The sequence below is a fragment of the Pezoporus wallicus genome, unplaced genomic scaffold (genome assembly GCF_028554395.1).
Source record: "Pezoporus wallicus isolate ANWC-B61680 ecotype Strahan unplaced genomic scaffold, APGP_CSIRO_Pwel_v1 scaffold_3294, whole genome shotgun sequence".
In the NCBI taxonomy this organism is placed as follows: Eukaryota; Metazoa; Chordata; class Aves; order Psittaciformes; family Psittacidae; genus Pezoporus; species Pezoporus wallicus.
The window spans coordinates 10,162,175-10,189,333 of NW_026635478.1; the positions used below are offsets into that span (position 1 = coordinate 10,162,175).

A 27,159-nucleotide genomic window follows, 5' to 3' on the forward strand; every position below is an offset into this window, starting at 1 on the left:
ATCCTGCCTGAATCTGAGGACAGGTTGGCAGGAAAAAGCAGCTTCCACAGTCCCTGGAACAGACAATCCACGGAGGAAGCAATGCAGGCGCCCCCAGCAGCAGCTCTGTGATAGGCACAGTAGCAGGCACAGCAGAGCCCTCAGCTCCAAGCAGCTGCCAGATGCCTAGCTTTGCTCTTGTCTTACAGCCATACTTGAATTGAGACCAAACCACCAGTAATGTTTAGGGAGCCTCAGGTTAAACTGGTTTAGGCTATTCCTACAAAATTGCAGAAGGAATGGATTTTCTTAAAATTTAGAATGTTTTTCTAAAGAACATAAGAAAAATATTGGGAAGCTGCTACATGTGCTTCTGAAGAACACACCTCCCTCTTAACACTGACAGACACTTGAGAGAGGCCTTAAAGTTTAAAAAGGTACAGAAAGGCTTTAAAAAGTTACTGTTCCATGCCACACGTGATGCCAGCTTTTCCTCTGCACACACAACTTGAGTATTTCCCGTGGCTGTGGCCAGCAGTTAGCCTCTGTCATGCCCCTGTAACTCACTTCAGAGGGGCTATGCCTGCGGCCTTCCCGAAAAGTCCCATCGTCATAAAACACTAGGAAACAAGTATGCTGTGGGCAGCACCGCGCCACGAATGCTGTTGTTTTATTAAAGATTAAGGGCAGGAGAAGCACAGGCAGCACTCGCACCTCTTTAGCAGACTATGGCTCCCCCAGACCCCGTTTTCTTAGGGATGATGACAAGCGGCCGCAGCCCCCTTGAAGCGAGCAGCCACTGATCAACGCTCCCCCTCCCTTCACTCAGCGCTGAGAAGCTGCCGTTGGCACCGCCTCTCCCCTCCCTCTGAGGGGCGGTTCTTGCTCGGCGTGTTCCGGTCTGCGCCGGGGTGGGCAGTGGGAGTACGTAGTGATTGTGTTTGGACATGTCGGGAGATGCTGAGGAGGATCTGTCGGCTTTTGTCGCTTTGCATGGAGCCGCTCTTCGAGCCTCGGGGGTCCCGACGCTGTACTGGGAGAGCCTGTACCGCAAGCTGCGGGGCGAGGTGGGTGACCGTGGGTCCCTGAGGGAATGGCGCTCAGGGAAGCCCTTTCGCCGGGGGTCTTTCCTGCCGAAAGGGCTTCCTCAGTGAGGAGGCGATTGCGGAGCTCTCTCTCTCTCTCAGCTGGGTCTTCCTCTCTTGGCTGGGTGAGGAAGAGAGCCAAGAGGTTGTTGCTCAGCAGGGGAGGGTGGTAAAAGCTGTGTGAGGGTCGTGTTACCGAAGGTGCAGGTTGGGAGTGTAAAGGAAATGGGAAGTATTGTGTGTAACTGGTTTCGTGTTACTGTTGTCAGCATAAAGCTTGAAAGCTTTTGGGGATGCAGGGAACTGGAGATCTGATGCTGGAGGGAGGCGATGACTGTGTCTTAAAGCCTTCAGCCCTTTCTGCCAAAGAGGCATTTGAAAAGGCAACAGTAGTAGTATTAAAGTCAGCACATTGTCACGGGTTAATGCATTGTGGTTTGGTTTGGGTCGGCTTTTACCTGATAGGTTTTTTTTTTTACTTTTTCTCAGTTCATTTCCACACTGGTCTACCCTGTTCTCAGTCATTTATAACTGTGCAGAGCCAGCTCGGTCAGCTCCTGTTGTGTAGGCACGAGTTACCTGTCTCAGGCATGTTTTCTGGGAGCGTTTTCAGCCGGTTGGTTTGTTCATGTATTCCCGAGCTGAGTAAAAGCTTTTCAGCCCTGTCAGAGAGCAGGGTGGTGGGAGAAGATTGTTCTGGTAATGATTCAGCTGAAGCTTGCACCGGGGGTCTCTGGGTCTGGCCCTGAGGTAAAGGAGGCTGGGTGGGCACAGGCCCAGGAGGGAGAATCCCTTTTTGCCCATGTTTTTAGCAACCATCTGCTTACTCCCTGGGGCTTTGTGATGAGGAAGGGAAGTGAAAAATAAGTTGAGGAAAAAAGAGTCATTTTGGACAGAGAGCTTGAAAACACAGAAGTTGAATTTAGAAGGTTTTTTTCACTTTGTACATGGACAGCTGGCCTTAGTGGTGAGCAAAGCTGCCTTGGATTTGTTGGAGTAAAGGAACAAGGAACCAAGGAGGAGACACAACCTGAAACTGGTTGTCTGGAGACTTTGAGAGTGCTCCAGGGAGTCTGGAGGAGTCGACCTGGAGAAGGAAAAAGAATGAGGTGAACTTTCAGCCTGGTAGGAGATCTGGTGGAACCTCAAGGTATCAAGAGAGAAAGGAACTAGTGGTGGGGTGCCAGAGGGCATGATGAGCAGTGGAGAAACAAGAGAGGTGGGATAATACGTTTGAACAGGAAGTACAGGACAGTGGGGAAGGAGAGGGGACTATAATTTAACACCCATGTACAAGTAAACTAATCTGTAAATACCTGAACGCTTCTTTTCCCTGTCTCAACTTTAAAGTCAGGACAGGAGGGAAGCACAGCAAGCCATGAGATAACCTGAGTGTTTATAGTCAGGAAGGATCTGAATATGTTCCTGCTGCTTTCTAGCTGTTATGTGTCTGGTACTGCTAATAACAAGAATCTGTATGTATTACAGAAATAAATCTACATTAACTGAAGCATATGCCCAGTCATAAACTTTCTGTTGTATTATGCCTCCTAACAAGCATACATGCAAGTGATTTGGAGCAGGGAGCATCTTGTGCTCTGCTTAAACAAGAAGGGATGTGTTGGAAGTGGAAGGCATATAAAGCTGATAAGGAAACACAAAGTTGCAAGCTGTTGCATTGCCATATGCCAGTAATATGAAGTTGGAGGTAGCTGGCAACTTCAGGGGTCTGTGAAATTTAGAAGGTGAGACAATAGAGAGGAGATCCATGGTCCCAGTCTTTCTCGGGAGGCTAGGAGGGCAAAAGGCTGGATCCAGAAAGCATATACCCTAAGGTGGCAGCCTGCTCCTTCTGTTTCATTTTGCTTGCAGTAGTGGCTTCTTCTGTCCTAAGTGTTCCAGTGTGTGTGGAGAGAAAGATTTAATGACTTCAGCGTGCTTAGGAAGATAAATTAGGCTGCTGATGGTGCTTGTCTCTACTGTTGCAACTTCTGGGGTTTTCTCCAGAAGGGCAAAAGGGTATAGAGAAGACTGGGATGTCCAGGGCAAATTACTGTGAGGAATGCTGTGGACTGAGATGAGCTCTTGGGGAGGTAGAGACTGAACTGCGGTACCTTAGAACTGAGCTATGTGGAGTGGCTGGAGGAGCAGCAGTAAAGAAAGCAAAGGAGGTGAAGGGAAAGGATGAAAATGTTTGGGAAGACTAGGTAACAGAAATAACTAGGAGGCTGGAAATCGGTGCAACATGGAGCATTGCACGAGTTTGTTTCATGTGTGAGGGTGGGAGGAATTTTTCATTTGCCCTAACCTGCTGCAAAGATTAAAACTTTCTAGCATGGAACTTGGAAAATTTGCATCAGATAAAAATCTCTCTTACATCAGTGCCTCTAGAACCCAGCCCAGGCCGCTGTTTTCCAACGCACACACATGCTTCAGCAGAGTGAGTGCATTATGTAACCATGAGTTAAATTGGATTGCTCGTTCAAAACACAGCATATCTGTGAGATCAACAAACCTGCTTTTATTTATTGATCTTGCATTTAGCATTGGGTTTTTGTTGGGAGGCAAACTTTCCCGTGTTTCTGACAGAAACTTGAAAAACAAAACATAAGCATGTGTAATGTTTACTATAAGCCCTAGAATTCTATTTCCAATGTAGCGGTTGTTTTATATGTTACTGGTGAAGCCATGTATAAGCCTACCAAGTACAGTGCCTGCATCTAATTTAATTCATAATCTCTTTTTACTGTTCAGCCGTATGCTGAGTTATATGGCAGGCTTCTCTGTATAGCAGCAAGAGTTTTGTGGCGCTGGGATGTTGCTGGCAAAGGACTGCTTAGAGTTTCATCCCAGATAGAAATGAAGGCTTGTAATTAATTACTAGAAGGAATGCAGCCTGATCAATACTACTAGACTTTATTTTCCTGAGCAGGGGAGGGCAGCCTGTGGCCTTTGGAGCAGTTTGCAATAAGTCTAAAAGGAATTTGCTGAAGGTGCTTGTGCATGGTGATTGTCATGACATGTGCCTGCTTTGTTATCCCATTCTCTGGTTTGTTAGGTTTGTTGAGTCGGAATAGCACCTGTATATGAAGAGGGAGTAATTTTGCTCAAGCATGTTTTGCTCACCAACTGTTGTGCCACTGAAATGTGTTGCTACCCCTTTGCTGTCTTCTAGAGGTTATTACTTACTCCGGTGGAGTGCTTCATGCAAGTTCTCCCTATTCTGCTTCAAGCAAAAGGTTATACTTTTGAAATTGGTAGCATGATCCTATCCAGTGTTCTTTTGCTTAAGTAGTTTAAAATTCCTTTAATGGAGCTGCTGCTGCATCAGTGGGTTCACAGTGTGACAGACCCTCAGAGGGAGGGGGGGAGAGAGGAGGACAGCAATGTCACCCACAGCCCATTCAACAGGCTGTATCCACACTGCCCACAAGGTGCTTCTGCCAGACCCATCAGTTCACTACTTCACTGTTTGTGTTATCAGTGGTGAATTTAAAAATCCAGCAAAAACCTTACCAAAAGCCTCTTACTAAGGTGGTCTTGAGCTGCTGCTCCAAGAAGTGCATATTGCTTCAGATGAGGTATACACCTAATCTGCTATTTCAAGCTTATAAATTCTCTAGGAGAAATTTTTTGTTAAGCATAACTCTGTTGAAAAGGTATTAAAAGTGGGGATTTTTTTTTTTTTTTTTTGCTAACTGCAGCTGTGACAATCTCAAGCAGCTGATGCTTTGTTGAAGAAAGCATGGCTTAGGCAATTCAAAGTCCCTTCATTTCGAAGTCTTTAGTTGATACTTAATAAAATGTAAAGACAACAGCTTCTTTAGTTGTAGAACTTGATAATAACATCCATCATGGGTGTTTGGTAAATGGGTAGAGCCTGTGGTGAGTGAAGGCTGATCTCCGAGGCAGCAGCTGGCTCACCTTGTGTCCCTGCTCTTACAAGCTCCTCAAGACAAAATGTCAAGTGCAGAAAGCATGTGTAGTGGCGTGCTGTAGCAGGTGTCAAGTGGACTCCAGTGAATCACACTTGCAGTTTTACTTTCTGATGATTGCCAGACACTTAGATGAGGTTTCTTCTGCTGGCTGATGAGGTTGATAGGGACAGGTCTTGATCCAGGAGCAGGAGGTGTCACTCGAGGGAGGAGTGGAATTCGTGTCACCTGTTGCGGTTTTGTGCTGCCTGCTGTGGGCTGGGATTAACGCTTGTACAGTGGGGCAGATCAGGGAGCTGATCCAGATGGGGGCTAATCTGACAAAATAAATTGTGAGCACCAATGACTGCCACACAGGGAAGGACTCTCCCTTTTGCTGGGACCTGCCTGCAGTTACATGAGTGACTACAAATTTTACAGGCAACTGAGCAGAGACTTAAAGAAATATTGATAACTGCTCTTACAACAGCAAGAGGTGGTGATATTGCTTGCTGTTGAGAGTGTTGTTATCCTCTTCTCGCAAAGCTGGAAAACTAGGAATAAATTAGAAATGCTGGTTTGATACCTGCTGAACTGGAAGACACTAAGTCTGATTTTTTTTTTTAAATGGGTGTATTTTTAACCTCCAGGGAGGTTGTTTACCCTAAGAAAAATGTGTATGTGGAATTAGCCAACATATTGTTGGCATCTTCTTTTTCTAACACACCCCCCAGCCTAAAGGAAAATACTATCCTCTGCTCCTCAAGGGAATTTCCAGCAATTCTCCACTTGGATCTGGTCTTTGAAACCATGTTGTGGCTTAAGATCTGAAGATGTTGTTTCCCTGCTGCCTTCCTCCCTTGCAGCTGTCTTTGGGCAGCTATCTGCTTTGTCTGGGTGGCGTTGCTTTGCGAACATGGGGTTGATTTCCTCACCCTTCTGTTGGTGCCTAGCAGAAATAGTTATCCTGACGGGGCACTCACATAAACAAATAAAAGCTTGTCACTGCTGCTGGGATTTTACAGCTAGTCAGTTGGTGATGTCTAAAAGTAATGACTTCTAATAATGTGGTGTCAGAGGCTAGGTGTACCTGGACTTGGCGTGTTAAACCAGTAATTCCAGAGGTCACACTTCTAAGTCTTTCTCCCTCCTTGCTACGTTCTAGTGAGATCTGATAGAGGCAAATGATTTGTCTACTCCTTCCTGGTTCATTATGTAGTGTGTGAGTGACTTGGCGAAATAACTCTCTTTCTGAAAACATTTGAAAAGTCTTCCCAGGCTTTACAAGTTCTTTTTCTTCTGAAAAGCATATGTTCACTTTGAAATCACAAAAGTTGTCAGCATAGTCTTAGTTCTGCAAAAGGTATTCAAGCAAGATTGGCAAGATTTTGGGCAGAAGGGAAACTTGAGTAGACCTAGATGAAGGTGTTATGTCCAGCGTCGGCAAGCATGCAAGCAATTCCCTTTCAGCACATTCGTAGAGGTAATTGTATAGACCCTAACTTGCAGCAGTAAAAGGAATCTCCCAGTTCATCCAGAGGTGAGTGAGCACTGAGCATGGGCTCCCTTTTGTAGGGAAAGAAAGGGGGGGGAACATGCTGGGATTTTTTAACTGGTTTAGAGCTCAATTGGTAAAAGCTCTTTTTCAGGGATCTTAATATACTTTATCATGGTTGTGGAGCCTGGGTAATACTGGGGTTTAAGGGTCTTAAGTTGTTTTTTAGCAAAGTTGAGCAAAGATGTTCTGCTTTATGATGAGTTAAACTAACAGACAATCATCAGTAGACCTCTTGGTACCAAAGAAACCAGCAAAGCTTCCTGCCAATATTAAATAAACTTCCCAAGCAAACAGTTCTATTAAATGAACAGCAGTATTTATTCTTTCACATTTTAGCTGTTAAGTTAAAAATGACATTTTTTTTTAATAGGACTGCAGTCCAAAAGTGTCTACAAGTGCCTTTCAGTGTTGCATTATAGATGTCAAGGTATTGCCTCAACAAGCTGCTTAATATTTTGTGTACTTTCCATCTCAGGTATTTGATGCTGGTGACTACTTCGGGATAATGCAAGTAGAAGAGGTGGATGAGGAGGAGGAAGGTGATGAAGAAATGGAAGAAGAATTGAAAAAGAAACCAAATCCTGGAAATGAGCCTTGTTTCAAAGTTATCGTAACAAATGAGAATGGGCTTCAAGCCTCCAATCCCAATAGGTGAGGAGTGATTTCAGAACTAGTGTTCAGTCTTTGAATAGTCTTAAATCCTAAAATTATATAGACAGTTTGCTTTAAAACTTGTTTGATCCTATTCAGAAATCCTCTTTTTTTTTTTTTTTTTTTTAGTATAAGGCATACCTGCCTGTTTGAGAAAAGGTATATGCTATGAGGCACGTCTTGCAAAGGGTACTAGGAGTGCAAGTATCTTAATGTTGTTTCTTTTTTAAATCATGCAAGAAGATGCTTAGGAATTGATTTTAGTGGACTGAGGGAGAGAATAGGGAAAAGGCAACCTTGAAATTAATTCTGCAGAAATAAAACAAAACTCTGTATCTACAAGACTATGTGTCCTTGGAATTAAAAAACAAAAACAAAGCAACAACCAAAAAAAAAAACCAACCGCATATAATTGTGACCTTTACAATGTAAATCTGAGATTTACAAATCTCAGGTTAAGGAGGTACTAAGCAGCTTCAAAGTAATGGTCCATTGACTATTAAATTTCCTCCAGCTGGGTAAAATATAATTCAAGAGTGTCATCATGCGATTGCATGCTATGATGCATACATAATTGAATATATCAAGTTACTGTTGCCTTTCTTCAGAATCAGTTTACCTGTCATGGATATGAGACTAGTATGCAGCTAGGAAAAAAGTTGCATAAGAAACAACTTAATATTGCAACACAGCTTTTTGTGCTCTTATTGATTTTAAACATAGAACAGGCAATTTGTCATACATTAATAAACAACAGTGAGGTGAAGTCATCTTTGCTGGAGAGCAAAACACAGTTCTGCTCAGTTGTAAAGAATTTCTTTTGCCAGAACTTTTATACTTTTTTAGACTTTGGATGTTTACCCAAGACCTAAAATCTGGATTTAGCCTTGATAAGTAAAAACAACACAGAATACAGGTATCTGCCTTTACATGCCTGCTTTAACCTAAGTCATTGCCTTTTTAAATCTGAGAACATGCTTGAATTGTGAAGTTTGAAACAGTACCTTGGGTTTCTTTGCATCATTCAGATGTGTTTGTGAATGCAGGAGCAGAATACCAACACGCCTGTTCGTTAACATTTCCAAAGAGCTTGACCATAGCATTCTCTGGAGTCTTTAATTTTAAAATCAAATGAGGTTCCTTCTATATGTAGAATCTGAGATACAATAATCGTTCAAGTAAACTCGCTGTACGTGACAGCTGACACATGTTCAACTTCCTGAAATACGTGTGATGGGGTGGTTTTGTTTGGGAAGGTTGTTGTGGGGTTTTCGGTTTGGTTTGGGTTTTTTAGCAAGTAGAATTCAGATCTTTCTCTGACTTGGTTCAGTGAGAGGATGTAAGCAAAATGTGGAGAACCCTTCTGTTGGAGTAACTGTAGTTTTTGTAAAAATCGTGCAGCCTAAAGACAGGTTAAATTTGCCAAGGGAAGGTGTGCAACTTGTATATGGTTTTGGTTTGGGTTAGATCAGTAATTCTTTTAAAATATCTTTTTTCTAAGAAGACTGGGGGAAGGGGATGAGGGACAGGATGACAGTCCCAAAAAAACCAAAGAGAAATAATCAGGAGTACCTTAAAACTAATCCTTTTGTAACAGCACATACAGGGCTGGAGCTCTCCCCTTAGATGTGCAGATGGCACAGCTCTCATGGCTAACAAGGTCCTTGAATAATTTTGCAAAATAGTGTATTGTTTTCCATCTTTAGGCAAGAATATCAGGTTGATGCAGTGGAGTTAATAGTGATCAAAAGAGAAGAAACTTGTGTTCCCGGCCTTTAAAGGGAAATAGGCTTAGAAATAGAGTGCCCTGTTCTGTGTTTGCTCCTTGTTTTCATGAGAATACCAGCTAATGCACAATAAGCTTTCTACAACAAAAACAGAGTTAAGTTACTGCTGAGAAGTTCTTCCTAACCTGTAATGTCACTGTGTGTGCTCTGGGAGTGACTTCAGGAGTAAGAGAAGACTTAGTCATCGAACCATCTACAAAGAAGTGTAGCTCTTATCCATGGAACATTTGTCTGTGTACCTTTAAAAATGAACCATTGTAATGTTACCAAAATTCTCTTTCAGCGTTTTCCTCATTGACCACGCCTGGACTTACCGTGTTGAACACGCCCGCCAGCAGCTGCTGCACGTACCTGGCTTATTGCACAGGATGACCAGCCTCATGGGCATCGACTTCCACGGAGAGATCCCAGATGAGGGCAGTATCGAGCAAGTGTTGCAGGAAATGTGGAAATACAATCAGACCTACCAGCTTTCTCAAGGGGTATGTCTCGAAAACCTCATTAGGATGCTAAACGGTTCTGAGCAATCCTGAGTGAAGACTTTCCAGTGGCTATTAACAGAGAGAAATTTTCAATTTAAAAAAATGAAAAAAAAAAAGTCTTACAGGCATTTCAGGATAAACTTCCACTTGGAAGGAAAGCAAATGCCACATGGGGCTAAAATGCACAATGACTTGCTACCAGCTTTCTGATGAGGACTTTAAAGGGAGGTTTATAGGGAAGGGAAGAGTATGCCCCAAAAGAAGAGGGGGGTAGAAGGATGAGATCTGCTGCATGTTGTGTGTTTTCTACTCAAACTTTCTCATTGTGAAGGAAATAACCTCTCGTTAATCAACTGTCTCACATCAGAGTGTGCATCTTAGCTACACTTGCGGTTTTCCTTGCCTGTATATAATGCTTTTCATACCAGGAATATATCTACACTGTCGAGTAACTTCCCCGTTTGTATTTGGCAACTGGCATTAGCTCACCCTCAGGTGAGAACCAAGTAGCTTCAAGATGGAGCCCAAATGTTTCTGGGCATAGCTTACTCTAAAGGCTGCTACTTTTGGGTAGTGTGGATAAGATCACACCATGTTTGGTCTGTCTGCCCTGTGTAGTCCTTCAGCACTGTACCAGCATGTCTTGAGCCTTCGAGCACCTTCAAGTGCATGCATACTATTTCAGAGGAAACACAACACTCGGGCTTTAGTTAAAATCCCTTTTGTAGGGTCTGCAGAGTAGCTCCTAGGCTAAGTTCATGAATCCTTTGGGCCAGGCCATGATTCAGAATGGGCAAGGCTAACCCTGAGCAGTGTGAGTGCGACCAGCCTGCTCTGTTAGCTCAGGGACTTGAGGTCAGTTTCTGGAGTGGGCATCTGCACTAGTTAAGGTATCAGCTTAGCTCACAGTAGTATTAGGCCTGAAAAATCCCTGAGAAAGAGATCTGATGTGACTGCTTTTTCTTTAAGTACAAGGGAGATCTGAGCAATATCTCTCATTCTTTCTACCCTGTGTCTTTGTTTCATGGATGGTTTGTGAGCCACATGAAATTAATTGTTACCATTTGAAATATGATTTCCTGGAAGACAGTTAATTCAACCTGTAGTTGATCTTGTCTTCTGTTCCTGTTTCTGGCACTGAGCTGCTTGAATATCTGAATTCTAATCTCTGTGCTCCATTTCTGCCTCTGTAAAAAGGCCACAGTAGTGCTACCAAGGAATTTAAAGTTTACCCATTCAGGATTTTATTATGTCAAGTGTGAAAGGAAGGGGTGCTTTGGTGATGTAGCCTCAGCACTCTCACGACCAGCTGTTGTGGCAGGAGGCAGTTCTGCTCTCCTTAACTCTTATGCTGCAAACTTCAAACTCCTTTTAGCACACTTATTCTGATAGAAACTGAAGGAAAACTAATCCTACCAAGCAGCCTTCTGCTGGTTTAACTCCTTGAACTAGCTAGTTTGGTACAGGGGAAGCAGGTCTGGTGGCAATAGCAGTAGGTGTTGCCATGAGAAAGAGGAATGGGACTGTGCAGCTGATACGGGAAAGTGGTGTTCCCAGCAGCAGCTGGATGCTAGGCTGGCTTAGCCTCAGAGTTGCAGGGATAAGAGTGTTACTCTATGCCTAAATCCTGCTCACACTCTTGGCTAGAGCAGGAAACAGAAATGTTGTAGGGGTTGCTGCCTGCACCTTCTGTCTTGAAGTGCTTTTCTAGCAATTGATATGGGCAGGATGTCTCACTCTCTTTAATCATACAGACTGCAGAGGAGAAGGTTCCTGTCTGGTACATTATGGATGAATTTGGATCACGCATTCAGCATTCAGATCAGCCTAGTTTTGCAACAGCACCTCTGTTTTATATGCCTCAACAAATTGCTTACACTGTTCTCTGGCCTTTGAGAGACCTTGAAACTGGTGGTAAGTGTGTGTTGAGTTTGCTATTTGGGGGTTTTTATGCTCACAATAGAAGACAGGCTGTATTCTCACAAATTATTCACTTCACAGTAAAACAAATATTTCAAGACCAAAATGACTGCATACTTTGTAATGCTATCAAATTTTAAAGTTCTCTGCCTGATATTTCCATAATTTCTGTGAGATAGACACCCTTGAGTTGAAAAATTTTGCTGTTTTTTTGTTGACAGAGAACTTAAATCTTGCATCCCTGTCTCAGTGAAACTACTGATTCAGTCATCCAAGAGTTTAATAAAATTTCCTGAAGTGGGTGTTTGTAGCTTTGAGCTGGAAAATCAAGTACTGTAAGTTAGGAAATGCCAGGCCAGCAATTTATTCCTGTAGTCTTTGAGGTAAGTGTTCAGTTGTCTGAATACACTGGCATAAGTCAGATGGTTTCAGACTAATTTTTGCATCCTAAATAATACCCTTATCAATGTTGTAAAATTAGAATTAATTAAAGCACATTTAACTAACAAAAGGTTGTGGTATTGTTAACTGTTCAGCTGTGATTTTTATGATAGGCCATGAGGAAGATTTTCAGTGGAGAATGAAAGGCAGTTCCTAAAGGTTCTCCTTGTTTTGCTGCAGACGAAGTGACTCGTGATTATGCTTATGGGGAAACAGATCGCTTGATCAGGAAGTGTGTTCTGTTACCATGGGTGCCTACTGAAGTGTTGGATGTCAACTGTTTTACACCAGAGCCATCAGATGAGTATTACCAGGTATAATTTTAAGAATTAAATCTCATATTTCATCTCTCAAGATGACACAGTGTCTAAAAGGCATTGCAAGAGTTCTGATTTTTGCCTCTTTTTAGGCTTAAATATTGATTCAGAATATAGCTATTAAATAAAGTGTGGTGAGTCAAGAAGTGTCTTAGATATAATTTTTAACTGTTTAAAAACTGAAGCAACATAAATGAGTTCAAATATGCTACTGCAGTATTGCATAATGTTTTTATAAGCATGCTATGAGGTACCGCATAGGAGGTACTCATCTTCCAGTTATGTAGTTGGTATGTTTTCTAATAGGCTTACTGATTGAATTTGTTATTGTAGCACCTCTGGTCAGTCTTGAGTTACAGAAAGACTTGTTTTAGTATTTTAGGAGTGGTTATATTTTTCAGCCCGGCTACTCATTTAATGTTGCGGTTTAGAACCATGAAGTATTGGAGCAGGGACATCTTTAATTTGATGGCACCGTTATAAAGTTCTATCTATTGTGTTTTGAGCTCTCCTTTCTGCTAAAGGTTTGTGATATTTTTTTAAGGGTGTGAAATTTATGTTGTTTGGAATCTCCTTTTCATGAACCAAGCCTGCTTGAGATTCCTTTTTAAGAAAAATGAAGAAACCTGAAGCCTATGAGGATGCTGTGCTGACCACTAACAGCATTCACAGTGCAGCATCTAAAGATGAATCTGTAACCCATCTGTTTCTTATGATAGAAGATATGCAGAAAATACTGGATCCATCTTGTTATTAACAACATCTAGTCAGAACTGAGGTTAACCTGCTTCTGCCAAACAAAGGTATACATTCAAAATAGGCTGTCTGTAACCTAAGTCAGATTGGTTGGTTGGGATTTTGCATTTTTGGAAGAGAGATAGATGTGTTTTGCATTTACAGATGAGAAACAACAATGTACCCAAAGTTGATGCCTTACAGGTAGTTCTCTTGGCAAAAGTGTCTGGATCTCAGATAAGGCAATTCTTTGCATGTATGTTAATGCTGTTTTGGGATGATCAGATCAAGTTAAAGAACTGTGTGTGCAAATGCGTGCAAAGAGAATCCTCTTTTATCACCCTACCTTAAAAACATCTTCTCAAAGAAAGGTGTTGTATTGTGTCTCTGCTGCTCAGCTGTTCAGAAGAGATGACAGCAAAATATTAATACTGGAACTAACCAACAGAGCTTTCTTTTACTCTAGCATGTTTAGCTGTAGATTCAAGTTTTAACTGGTGACAGACCAATGAAGAATAGTTCAGGGCACAGCATATCCTTAAACACCAAAAGTGAGATGCCATGGGAGAGATACCATGTTGCGACACTTCTAATTCCCCTATTTTCACAGAAGCAGAGCTGCATGCACAAAAACATACAGACTACTTCAGAGATCTGTTTACAGCATTAATATGTGAACCAGCAGTTCTGCAGGGAAATAAAATTAAGTGAAAATGTTTCCAAATGTTTATGCAAGTCATACAGTTTCAAAATGGTTTGCTGCTATTGCTGTGCAGTTTCTGCAGCTGCTTTGCTACTGTGGGTAAATAATCATTTGTTGTTAAATGGGCTGTTGATTTTTACTGTAGCTAAGGATGTTATATTTTTTACTCTAGTTTTGCTCTAAATAAACCTGAAGGCTTCACTGTTCTATTTAAAAGTATTTCAGAGTTGTTACAACAACATTGTCTTAACTTTTACCTGGTTTTGTTACCTAATTCTGGTCTCCAGCATAGACCACAAAGCTTGTAATTTAAATGGTACTGTGGGTAAGGATTGGGCAATGATTGCAGAAACTGGTGTCAGGGAAGGCAGCTTTTAATAAAGTGTGTGGGCTGGAAGAAGTATCTCTTGGGATACTACAGTAGTTGCTGTTCTGCAGTAACTCCCCATATTCAAGTTGTGGAAACGACAGCAGTGAATCCCCTGGTGCTATTCTGAGAATTGTAGTCATCTTTTAAATGTAAGGCTTACATTTCTTCCTGTTCTTAGGTAAGTGCAGGAATTATTTTGTATTTGTACTGTCTAATCTGTCTTACAAAGTGATGTCTCAGACATTTCATTATGACTGTGATTTTGTTTATTCTTCCCGGTTCTGTATGGTTGTATTCCCTGTAAAAGCCATAAAGGTGAAGAGGTATGACTGTGGCTGGACAGACATTTCACCACTGCAACTTGCAAGGGCCACCTGCAGCAGCTGGAATTCTGGGAGCTGTTGCAGAACACCAGCTTCTCTGGTTTCTCAAGATACACTTTTCCCATTCCAGAGTTTCTGCAAGCTGCTTGCTTTGGCAGGGTATCAACAATGATCCAAATGTGCATTTACTTTCAATAGTCAGAGGTGGTGTAAAGGTGGAGTGAGATTTCTTTTCTCCCCAAGCCTTTTGCTTATTTTTACAGGAGCAGAATTAGGCTTCTGCCTCCTATAACCTTTTTAGTTATCTGTAATAATAAAAAAAAAAATTAAATGGCCAATTTTCCATTTCATTGGAAATACACCAACTTTTTCTCTTACTGCATATGACCATCTATGATTTGATGTTTTGTTAATATTTAGGAGAAATAGGAATTTCTCAGCATGCTTTTGACAGTATTGATAAGCCCTGGTCTTGAAGCCATATTTCTTGTGCCTCTTTTACTAATAGCCTCTTACCTCTGTCTTCCTTCTGCCTCTGCTTTTGAACTGATTGTTTTTCCTGAGCAGCATATTACACAGCATTCACAGGATTCACTTGCACTGAAAACAGTGGGCTGATGAGACATGCAGGTGGACCATTGTTTTTACTATGACTACAAATGCACCTGTATATATGTAGTAAATACTTACATGGAGATAAAGAATTGCAGAAAATGACCTGTAAAGGTTTGCAATTTGAGCAAATTTCAACAGGCTTTTGCTAATAAAACACTTGGAAAAACTTTGAGTCATACTGAATATTTTACCTGTATCTTCCCCTTAAAGATTGTAGGTTTTTTAATCACTTCTTTTATAAATCTGATTATGCACATTTTAAAATTCAGTTTGGTCGAAGCAGCTGTTCATATCTGCTGAATATTGCAGAGTTTGACCTGAGGCTGTTCATTTATTCTCTGTTTCTTTACTTGTTGTTTTTTTCAGGCTATTTTAGCAGAAAACAAGGAGAAACTGCCTGTAGCAATAAGCCCACCACTTTATGACAAAGACAAAGTTTTCAAGTACGTATGTGCAAACAAAATGCTTTTTTACCAGGGTTAAATGTAATGATTGCAGTGTGGTAAGGCTGAACGGCCTTTTCGAGCATCAAATACCAGAAGCAACTCGCAGGTGTGTTTGTATGTAGCCACTTGCTTCAGATTCTGACTTACTGGTTCTTGTTGGATTCTTCAGAGTAGGTGGATTGTCACAGATGTAGTAAAGATGAATTTTAGTTTTTAAATAAGTGCCACCTTGTGGGTAGAAGAGAAATTGCATAACGTTGTAATACTTTTCACTAACAAGTGTCACTGAAGTGTATGAGAGAGACTAAAAACCTCTCTTGCATTACAGCATGTATATCCAGCAGGGTACATGTGCTTCTCTGTGCTGCGTGAATACAACGGACTATTCACTTTCTTCAGATGAGATTGCCAAACAGGAATCTTGCCAAAACCTGGGATGTTTTAAGTTGGATATGTGCCTAACTACAAAAATGGAGTATATGCTGTGAAACTATTTCAGAAGAAATCTAGAAGAGCATTGCAAAGATAAGAGATTTTAGTGACCAAAAGCAGTGGCACTGCATGGCTAGACTGCCTTATTACTAGTTTGTTCCAGAAAAACATACTGTGACATAGAATGTGCTGTGAGTCGCCCTCCAGGGTGTTTGTTGTCTGACACTGGGATCCAAATTCTTGCTTGCAGTGATTTACTTAAGAGGTGGCATTAGGCTAAAATGTATTTGGAAGGTATTCTCACACCCCAGCCTCTTTTGTTGAGAGAACTCGTTATTCACTAGATTGAATTGACTTGAGAAGAACTACTGAAAATCAAAGTCACTGAGTTAGGAGGTATTTGTTGACTTGCTCACTGATAGTCTAGGTTTCATTATGTAGTTGAAATCTCTGTTTACAGACTGAGGATGAGCAAAAGCTAGTTTTTCATCCAGTGTACTTGCTTCTGTTTCAGATAAGGGAGTCAAAGGTAAATGCATTCCAATAGAGGTAGAAAGAAACAGTGAGGATGTTGGGGAAATGTACACTTATTTTTCACTTTATCTTGCACTGCATATTTCAGGTGAATGGCTTTTACTTCAGGGAGGGAAGGAAATACATACCAAATCTTTGCTGCTCTGAATGTTATCAACACCCCTGTCCCTGTACTCCTAGGGGTTTTCCTCTCTTCTTTGTCTAGTACCTGTCTGGAGAGGAGAAAGGGAGAGAGCTTGACCTCTGCAGGAGGCCAGAAGGTCCTTCTTGTTGTGTTCTGAATTTCATCTACTAAAGTTCCTCTAGGAGCAGGGTAGCATCTCAGAGTCCAGATGACCTAGTGGGAGCTACAGCCTTCCAGAGGCAGAGAGGCCTCTGGAAAAGGTTTAAAGTTTTTAAGGCTGCCACCATGGTTTGGCAGATAGGAATGTGTGAAGCTGGGTAGATGTGAGTAGCCTGTTAATGTGCATGCTCTACCTTGCGCATTACCACTGTTTTAAGGATTTCTAAGAAATTAAATGCATGAAGTTGCGAAGTTCAGCACCAGGGACGAATTCTTAGTCATCTTGTTTCAAAGCAGAGCTAAAACAGAGAATGGGAAGATGAAATAACTGTTTAACCTGAATCCTGAAAAGCAGGGAAGCAAGTACGTGTAGTTTGATATAGCAAAATTACAGGTTCGAGTAGGTCTTGTAGCTCTCCTGCCTTAGGGAGATTGTTCTGTCCAGCTGTGCTCATTGCTGGCTTGAGAAAAAAGTGGATAAAAGAACTAAATGTTTCAAAGACAAAGTTCATATGAAAAGTCCTTTCAGTTTGTGCTGGGCTTGATCGTCTGTTGATCTTCTCTTTCATGTTTCTCTTTGGCTACATCAGTCATTTTTTTGAAGATGCCCAAAATTGCTGGTTTTGAGATGACAACTCTCTTTTGATTGGTCTTGTCAGCTCTGTGCTTTGGGAGTTGTTTCTCATAACTGCTTCTTAGCTTTAAATACTTTGAGTAAATTAAGTAAAATCCAGAATGTTTTATCTTACTTGCACAATTCCACTGAATAATACCTTCTTTAATACCAGACTTTATAGTATTCCTACCCAAGATTTTATTATGACTGCGGCAGCGAATCATTAGGAAGTATGGTTAGCTGGCTTCATTCATTCATTCAAGTGTGTCATCAGTACTAGAATGAAAGGTCCAAAATACAACAGTATTGCAGTGTAGAGGTTCTGTCATTTGTCAAACTCTGAATGGGACTTGGTGCATTTCTTACCTGCCTGTATTTTTATATACAGATGTATAGATGTTGGAATGTGTGTTACCAGTTTAAGTAAAACCAAGAGAAATGCCATGGAAGATCCTACATGCTCCTTAGATAACAAAGGAATTTTCCAGTAGTTGTCAGGCCTGGTCTTGTAGTCCATGTTCTTCAGGGCAGAGGTCTTGACTTTTTCAAATGTATGCATTAATATTGGGTATACTGAAGTACCTGCGGGAATCTGACCATCAAAATCAGTGGTTATATAGTGTTTCTATGAAATCTTCATTCCCAAAACTAAATCATCTGCCTTCAAAAGCCTTTGCTATCCCAAGACTTTTATGGTAAGAGGATTGGTTATAGAATGGATGAAGTAACTGAAAAACTTTGAATGAGTGGAATGGCCTTATTTTCCCTCTTATCTTGACCTCCATCAATTTATTTCAGTGGTCTTCCTGCACTTAGTGAAGATAGATTGAGCTCCTCTGCTGCTTTTGTGGCGCATTTTTGCGTTCTTTAAGGAAGTCTTAAGATACGTAATCCAGAGTGCTCTGGCACATGAGGTCACTTAATTCAGAAGCAAGACTTCAGGATTAAGAAAGCAGGTGATTTATTGTTAATAGGAGTAGCACCTCTAAAATAGCATGTATAGCTGTAAGCTACTGGAGCTGGGGTAGTCTTTCTGGTAGTTGTTGATACTATATGTTACAGAAGATACCAGTATCTTCTGTGTATCTATAAAGGCAGCTCAGTGTTTAGTGGGAGATTTTTTACAGAGGAGTCCTAGTTTTAATATGTTACTGGGAGAAAAAGAGTACCAGAACCTTTCTTTAAGCCTGCTGTTTGGAGTGTATGAATGCAGGTCACTACCTGTGTGGCATAGGGCTTATGCAGAGCATTGAAGTGCATTAGCACTAGGGAGACACGGATTTTTGGATGTGCAAGAGGAGGTGACCTCTCACTGAATCCCTGATCTGTGTAAAGAATGCTCAGCTCTCCAGCTGAGAAAGTAGAATCACAGAATCATCAAATGATGTCTAGGGAATGATGTGTAATAAGATTTATTGGACTTACCAAACACTGTCAGGCTCTCCAGGTGTCCTTCCATGCTGTGTAAGGCCAAATGCCTTGTCCTCAGGCCTTTGTTAGAGCAGTATTTTTCATACTGTTGCCTCTTTTTTGACTGAAGTAAAGGAATTTGCCACATGGGTTATGTTTTCATCTGGCCTTAAGCATGGATTAATCCTTTGTAACACCCCTGGGTTATAGTTCAGCCTCATCCTTAACCTAGTTGGAAAAATTGTGAGAACCAATTGATCCATTGATGAACCAAAGGTTTCAAAGGTATTTGCAGTAGCTGCAGCTGGAAGGGAAGAAAGCCGTACTGTTTTGACTCCCAAAGATTTCCTACTGAGTTACGTCCACTAATTTCAGTAAAAACCTTTTTTTGAACTTTTAGCGCATTCAAGGTCTCTGGTAGTTCATATGCAGATGTGGTGTGGATTTTTTTTAATGGGGCTGGGAGGGAATCTGTATCAAACCTCAAAGTTGTGTTTACTTCCTGCACATATGTAATGTACATACTTACATATGTTTTGATTGTTTAGAAATGGCTGTGTGTGAAGTTCTAAACAAATGAAAGTAGTCTTCTGAAGCTACTGAGTTAAACTGACAAGATTTCTATTAACTTCCTTCTTCTGGATGACAGAAGGTTGATTTTTAAAGCTCTTCCAGCAACAAAGGCATTTAGGAGGGATTCTCTCTCATTTGGGGACCTTTTGTATAGAATTCATGTTAGTGCTGCTCTGTCAGGGAATCATTGTCTTCTGAATTGCTATTTTTGTGACATTTTAGAGCTAAACTGGGTTTGAGATTTCTATGTTTAAATACTTTTTTTTTTTTTTAGTCTGTCCCACTTCAATTTGAAGTCTTGTATTGGTAGAGCATAATTCCTGTAGAAAGCCAAGCTTAAAACTTTTTTCTGTTCAGGCACAAGTTGATCAGTTTCAGAAACCAAACTGATGTTTTTCTTCATATGCCTTTTTCTTCTTCTAGGGTTTTCACAGACATTCAGCAAGTCCTCCACAACCTGACACATCCCCGGTTTGTGCTCACAGACAATGAGGGAGAAGCAGACATCCTCTACAATTTCTCACACTTCAAAGATTATAGGTTGCAATTGTTCCCCTGATCATACAAATTCTTTTTTTTTTGCTATAAAAACTATGTTCCCAAAGGCATCCCCAACCCTCCCCCTTCACCCAACAACTTCTCTGTTTTGCAGGAAGCTAAGCGAGGAAAGGCCTGAGGTAATGTTGAATCAGTTCCCATGTGAGAACCTCCTGACTGTCAAAGACTGCCTGGCATCTATTTCTAGACGAGCTGGAGGACCAGATGGACCGAGATGGTTGCCTCGCACTTTTAACCTCCAAACAGAATTGCCTCAGTTCATCAGCTACTTCCAGCAACGTGATAGAAGGTGGCTCCACTTCCTTGTTTTGTGTTTTCTTGATCCCACTTTTCCTCAAAACACTAGTAACCTGCATTTGGTGCTTGACAGCCGTTACACCACCATGAGTTTGCTCTGGCTGCATTTATGTTCAGGTGAATTTTACCTGGAATATGTGAGCTTTTTAGGTACTTTCATTAATGTAAAAGTAGTTAAGCAATGCATTTTGAAACAGAGAAACTTGATTTGAATACAGAAGGCTATTGCTTTTTGTCTGGTCAAGATCTTGCCTCTTCTATTTAACAGATAGACAAAGGATCAGAGCATGTTTGCAACATATGTTGGTGATTTATTTTTCCAGGGGATGAGCAGCAGTTTTTCCTTCGTTTAAGCAAGAATGAAAATATTTAAAGTACTTAGGTTCTGTAAGGTTGTGAAAGTAAAATTGAGTTTTAGTTGAATTAGCCTAAATCAGTTGTGGATCTTTAGGGTTTAAATCCACGTTCTTTCTGCTGCTGCAACTACCTTCGAGTGGATGGAAACGGAGATTTTTCTTTTGGTAAAAGAGAAAGAGAGCGATAGGGTACTGCTAGCGGAATAACCTCTTATGCCTAGCATGGAGTATTCTGGTTGAACGGTTGCTGCTTTGGTGATACTTTCTTATGGTGCCACCTGCCAGGAGTCTCATTTGGCCATTCTTTGCTCTATGTATTCTGTTATTGACTGACATTACCAGCAGAGAGCATTCTTTCCACATATCCTTTGTGTGTGGTGGTCTGATTGCTTTTTAATATCAAGACTTGACAGTGGATGCAGTGGCATGTAGAGAATGGGAAGAAGGGGATAGGAATTTTCAAATAAACAAAACAGACCCTCTTAAGTTAACATTACTAACTTCAGCTCACTTCATAAGTTTATCATGCAGCTCAGGAAGTTTCTCCAAATGCTTTAGTAGATGAGGAAAGGAAGGCATCAAGTTCCACCATGCCCTTACTCAGAAAGACACATTGAAAGACCAGCATGTTCTGGTTTTCCTCAAGGACATTTCAAAGAATTTTGCCTCTTGAGGTGACTAGGTACTGGAAAGTGAGAAGATGGTGGTGTGCTTTCATTTTCTCACAATATGAACTGTTGAGATACTGTGTGATTTCTTCCCAAAGAGATGAGTTATAGTGTTACTTGGTATGAATGATTTGAAGGCATTATTGGGGAATCAACTTGGAAAATTGGATGGTATCATGCCAGAATGTTCTCAGACTCCTGGAAGAATGATTTCCACACCGTGACCTGAGCATGTTCATGATGATGCTGTTGTTGGGTTGTTTTCCCCTTTTGAAGGAGTCAAGTTCAGGAGGAAACCAACAGTGAGAGCATGCTAGGACCTAACTGAAAAGATCAATGCAAGCTACCACTGCCTTTTCTCCTCTTTATGCCTAAGGCCTACTGCTCCCAGCTGTCAGTCAAAAAGTCCTTAGTTCTTGCACTGCAACGCACGCTATTTTTTCACAGATCAGTTCAAGTGGATGTTCAGACAGATGAATGAGGTGGATACTTACAGGTGTTGGCTTTTCTTTCTGTCTCAGAGGCGAAGATAATCACTGGATATGCAAACCATGGAACTTGGCCAGAAGCCTGGATACCCACATCACCAACAGCCTTAACAATATCATCAGGCATAGAGAAAGCAGCCCAAAGGTTAGAGAGCATGGGTTTGAATGTGGTTTAAATGGGAGAGCTGAGAAACCTGCTTCGTAAAGGAGGTTTGAAAATGCAGAGAAGGGAATTTATTTTCTTCAAAATTCATATGCTAGCCAGAAGCAGAGTTTCAGTTAGTTCAGAACTGATTGATTCAAATTGGTCAGCTCCATTGGTTGTAGTGATAAACTCAAGGAGCCTGGTGTTTTCTTATTTAGAGAAATAAAACTTGCCCTGACAGTAATGAATCCTCCAGTGTGATGCAGCTTTAACACTAATCCTCAGACTGGCAGGTGAACGCATATTAGCTATAGTTAATGTTGGTCGTAAATTGTGGGACTTTATTGCTTCTGTCCCCTGGTTGATCATTACTGCTGATCCACAGCTCTGCACAGTGGCACAAAGCACTGTCTTTGCCAGCAATAGATGAATCATGGAGGTTTTTACAAGGAGTTCGCAATATGTGGTCATATCTCATAGTGTCACTTCAGCTTTGTTTCAGTTAGTGTGTGGACTGCATGTATTTTCTGGACTGCAGGAATGCACAAAGAATGGCTTCACCTTTCTAGTGCAAAACAAGGTTACCAAAATCATAAATAAAATTAACATTGATTTTTTTTTTTTTTTAAATGAGTATATCTGGCCTCTACTTCCCCACCCCAGTGTCAATGAGTTTAATAAAAGGTGTCTGTTTGGATAACAACATTGTGTATTCATGCACATGCCTAAAGAGAAACTGAAATGCATAAAAGGATACCTTTAATCAAGATCTGGTGACTCTTGGCTTTCATTTCAGTTGAATTATATTTACTGTGAATGGTTTTCCTTTGTTGTAGGTAGTGTGCAAATATATTGAGAACCCAGTCTTGTTTCACCGTGAAGATGTGGGGATGGTTAAATTTGACATCCGTTACGTTGTGTTGCTGCGGTCCATCAAACCACTCAAGCTGTACATCTATGATGTGTTCTGGCTGCGCTTTTCAAATCGGTAATTGCCTTCACCCCGTTAGGGTGGAGGGGCTCAGAATTAAACCTGATAGCTCAGAAACTAAGGAATTGTTTTATTTGCCAGGGCATTTTCACTTGATGACTTGGATGACTATGAGAAGCATTTCACAGTCATGAATTATGCTCCCGGTGTAACATTAAAACAGGTAAGCAAACAGTCCAGAACACTCCTCACTTTTCCGTCAGAAAATCTTCCAGTGCCTCTTTTGTGACTATGACCAAATAGCCTATTTGACATTCACTTAAACAAGCAGTCAAGGTGGTGGAAGTACCCGAAGCAAATGCTTCCCTAGACTCTTCCCTACTTTGCCCCAGTCATCTGTGATTATATGCGGTAATACAAACTAACATCCTGAATGTAACTCACATTGATAGACCAGTAAAAGAATAATTGAAATGGCTGGTTAATAGCTGTCAAGTGATCTTTATGAGAAGAAATACTGTAGCAAAGAAGGTATTCAGGAACTGTCTAATTCTATGGTTCTGTACCTGGGTTTGCGTGAGTGGAAAAATGTATTCAGTGTTCCATTCTCTTGCCATCTGATTGCTCAGTCATTCCCAACCAAAACAGTCTTTGATGTTGCTAAACTGTTTTAGGTACACTGTGAAGAATTTATTCCTCTGTTTGAAAAACAATATCCTGAATATCCTTGGGCAACAGTACAAGTAAGTCAGAAATTCATCTTTCTTGTGTAAATGTTTATGAATCCTTTTTTACCCATCAGATTAGCTTTTCAAAAAGTGTTGGGTTGCATGGTTGGTTGTTTTTTTCCTCATAAAACGCACTTCATGTCTCTCGGTTCCACAAAGGACATCAAATATTAACCTTTACTTCAGAAGCTTTTTTTAACCTAGTGCAATTCCCCCTCAGAAATTTTGTTGTTAGCATTTGAGGGGTTTATTTCATTGTTAACACTATAAAAATTCTTTATATTTGAGTTGGTAATGAAGCCAGTCCTTACTACCCCCAGGAGTCTGGGACAAGAGTCTTCATGCAAGTTCCATCTTTTTTTGCAGAAGGTTGCCTGTAGTCTAAGCCTATGGTTGTGAAGGTTTATTATCTTATGCAAAAAGGCAGGGAGGTCCAGAATATAAAGCGTGCGAATCACTACAGGTGTTGCTCACATGACTGTGGAAAAGTTGTTTTCAAAGTTTCCGCTACTCTTAGGTAGAATAGTAACTCTGATTCTGAAAGGTTGAACCCCTGAAGTATTCAGCCTTTTGCTTCCTTTGTTTCAGATGGCTTCACAAGGAGGTATCAGAACAAGCAGGAAACAGGAGTAAATAGGAAATTACAATACATAGTAATCTCAGTGGAATGGCATCACAGGTTTTGGTTTCTCTGTTCTAAGCAGAGTTGTCAGTCTAAAGATCTGCCTGTACACTTCCAGATCAGTTTGCTGTGCAGTGCACTGGAGCTCACTCACAACATAGTATCTCTGAGCTAGTAAGTTGGAACCCCTGTTTGTTAAATTCAGTCTTGCCTTTAAGACTGCAGAATTTCCAGCTGCTGCCCAGCCGCTCAGTGTTAGCAAGCTGGCCAGAGCCCTGTCTCTGGTCACTACATTCATACTTCTCACAATAAAACAGCTGGTTCCCTAATATAAGGGCATCTTTTATCTGCAAAGAAGCAGCTCCAAATACTATAGTTCCATAAAACATGCAAGAAGGTGGATGAGGAGCTTCTCGTTGATTAGGTTTTTTTTCTTGTAATTCATGCTTGAAAGAAAAAGCTGAATGTAAAGAAAAGGTTCAGAAACGTGCACAAAACTGAATTGTTGCATTCTTCCATATTTATCAGGAGCTAGAAGATGCAGAATGAATGGTAGCTGAGCATTTATGTGCCTCTGCTTTCAAAAGTGAATGTTACCCAACTGTGGATTGATTTCCATAAATTAATTGGCATCAGTTTTAACTAGAACCTCATATTCAATCAACAATACTCTGAGAATGACAAGTTTTGCAGCATTAGGCTTAAAATAGTCTGGAAGAAGATACTACAAGGGGTGAGAAGAGAGATGTCAAAATATGTACTGTAGGTTCCTCAGAGGAGTACTGTGTACAGAATAGGAGGCATTATACAGTCTTCTCGTTTGCAGAAGGAGTGGTTCACTGCAGTATAAACTCAATGCGAAAATCCACACCTGTAGGTTCTTCCTGGTTTACTTAACTTTCATGTTGGATATCTGACTGTTTCTCAAGATATCATTGTAGTGTGTTCTTAAGACCTCCATGTCTCCACCACACTTTTTGGAGTGATATAAATGGCTAGAAGGTTTTTCATTGCAGAATAAAACAGAGCTAGAATACAACTTGATAGGCAGGGAGAAGGGACTTCTGAGAAGGGACTTAATTCTAATATGAAATGCCCTATTTTCAGGGTTTCCATAGTACTGATTAGCTCTCCAGAAAAGTCCCTGGATATTGCAGGTTGCTTGGCACTTTCACTGTGTTGTCTTTAGGTCTAAATGCACATTTTGACACTAAGAGTGTTCACATTTTCAGCTGTTGATTGGTGTAATTTATACAAACTTTAAAAAGCTGTATGAATGAAGCAATTGAAAACATGTTTCTTGCTTTTATGGAACCTCACTTCTCATTCAGAGACCTTTTTCTGTTGTTAGGCAAATATTTGTAAGGCATTTGCTGAATTGTTCCAAGTTGCTTCAGCTAAACCTGCACCTCTTGGCATCTGTGATTATCCGTCATCAAGAGCAATATATGCTGTTGACTTGATGCTGAAATGGGACACCAGCAGAGATGGTGAGAAGCTCGTTGCTTTGAATTCTTTGTATTTATGGGCTGGTTTTGAAATTTATTTCTTCTGTCTAAACTCTTACTGTTTCTCAAGCAGTGTGAGCTGTGTGCTCTGTGCCACACACTGACATTAAAGCACAGCTGGAATTGCAGATCTGTGGGGTTATTAGAATCTGCCTTGCTGGTTAACAGGAATGGTGGGGGAGCTGTTAACTGCTTGGCTGAGGTTTTGTTTCCCTTCTGCCCCTGCTACAGCTGTTCCCTGCTTTTAAAAACAAAGCAAACAAAAAGCCACAAACCAACACACACAAACCCCAATAACTGTACAACAATCTTGTCCCTCTACCAGCAGCAAGTGTTCTTTCCCATTTATGGTGACAGAACATCTGAAATACCTGTCTCTCTGTGAAAACCTTAAAGAAACAGCCTACTGAATGTGACTTCCAGACTTGGCCCAGTGTCTTCAATGTATGGTTACTTATTAAAGCAAGGAAGGGACCACATTCACTGTGGCAGTGCTGTTGACGTCTTCAGAACCATCACTTAGTTGTTGCCAAGTCTCCGCAAGAACGTGTGTGAAGCTCCTTCATGTCAGTGCCACAGCATAGCTGACTACCCAGAGTCTTTCCGTCAGCCAGTTGTGGAGGACTGCTAGCAAAACTTGCCAAACAGGGCATTCACCAGGTTATTTCACCAGGAGGCTCAGAAATGTTCTTACAGTGTGCCCAACCCAGACATGTGTCTCTTGTAGGTAGAAAAGCAGCAGAGGCACCAACACAAAAAAAGGGGGTATTAAAGAGAACTAAGTGTACCCTTTTCTTGTGAAACTCTGATCACTGGGACACAGGAGAAAGTTGTTGCTTGTGCCCAGGTTTGCCAGAGGAGTTACTAGGTGATACATGTTGGGTGGCTACCCTAGCCTACTGCTGGAGTGGCTGAATCTGAATTACAAGATAGACAACTAATCACTTTCATGGAGTGAAATGATTGAGAAACGGGGGATGTAAAATGGAGCTTTGGTATTTGGCTATAGCAAGGTTTTGAATCTAGATCTGCTACACCAACATTGAATGCCTTTTACCTGTCCTAGAGTTGTCTTTAATAGGAGAGGCAAAGCAACTCTAATGTTACTAGCTCAAGGAAAGCTATTGTAGTAAAAGCACCAAACTCATATTACATTTGTGGCTGAACATGAGCTTGCATGGGTCCCTGGCCTTCTGAAGATGGGGGTGTGGGTGCCAAAGTCATGGCTGTGATACCATAGGCAGCCTGTGGACAAATAGGTTGGTTGCTTTTGTGCAGAGCAGAGTATGGTTACCTGTGCATCATAAACTTGTCCCCTGACTTACAGTCGCAACACCAGACAGGAAATCAGATCCTCTGTTTCTCTTTGCACAGAATGCAGTTAATTCTGAAGTGTACTGATGAAGTTTTAAGAGAAAATTTAACTCTATTTCCTTTAGAATCATAGAATAGTTAGGGTTGGAAAGGACTTTAAGATCATCTAGTTCCAACCCCCCCTGTCATGGGCAGGGACAGCTCACATTAAACCGTTTGACCCAAGGCTTCGTCCAACCTGGCCTTGAACACTGCCAGGGATGGAGCATTCACAACCTCCCTGGGCAACCCATTCCAGTACCTCATCACCCTAACAGGAAAGAATTTCCTCCTTATATCCAATCTAAACTTTCCCTGTTCAAGTTTTAAC

General features: G+C 41.2%; 1 protein-coding gene across 1 annotated transcript in view; it reads left to right on the plus strand.

Moving 5' to 3' along the window:
- The first annotated feature begins 922 nt into the window (after window positions 1-922).
- Window positions 923-27,159, plus strand: part of TTLL12 (tubulin tyrosine ligase like 12) — a 28,552-nt gene continuing 2,315 nt past the window's right edge. Inside the window, exons 1-13 of the mRNA XM_057427352.1 lie at window positions 923-1,046; window positions 7,012-7,187; window positions 9,258-9,456; window positions 11,211-11,370; window positions 11,998-12,131; window positions 15,247-15,323; window positions 19,598-19,714; window positions 19,827-20,021; window positions 21,575-21,686; window positions 22,523-22,674; window positions 22,759-22,840; window positions 23,292-23,360; window positions 25,319-25,457. Of these exons, the coding sequence (XP_057283335.1) occupies window positions 927-1,046; window positions 7,012-7,187; window positions 9,258-9,456; window positions 11,211-11,370; window positions 11,998-12,131; window positions 15,247-15,323; window positions 19,598-19,714; window positions 19,827-20,021; window positions 21,575-21,686; window positions 22,523-22,674; window positions 22,759-22,840; window positions 23,292-23,360; window positions 25,319-25,457 (1,732 nt within the window). The 5' untranslated portion in view covers window positions 923-926. The remainder of the gene's footprint in view (window positions 1,047-7,011; window positions 7,188-9,257; window positions 9,457-11,210; window positions 11,371-11,997; window positions 12,132-15,246; window positions 15,324-19,597; window positions 19,715-19,826; window positions 20,022-21,574; window positions 21,687-22,522; window positions 22,675-22,758; window positions 22,841-23,291; window positions 23,361-25,318; window positions 25,458-27,159) is intronic.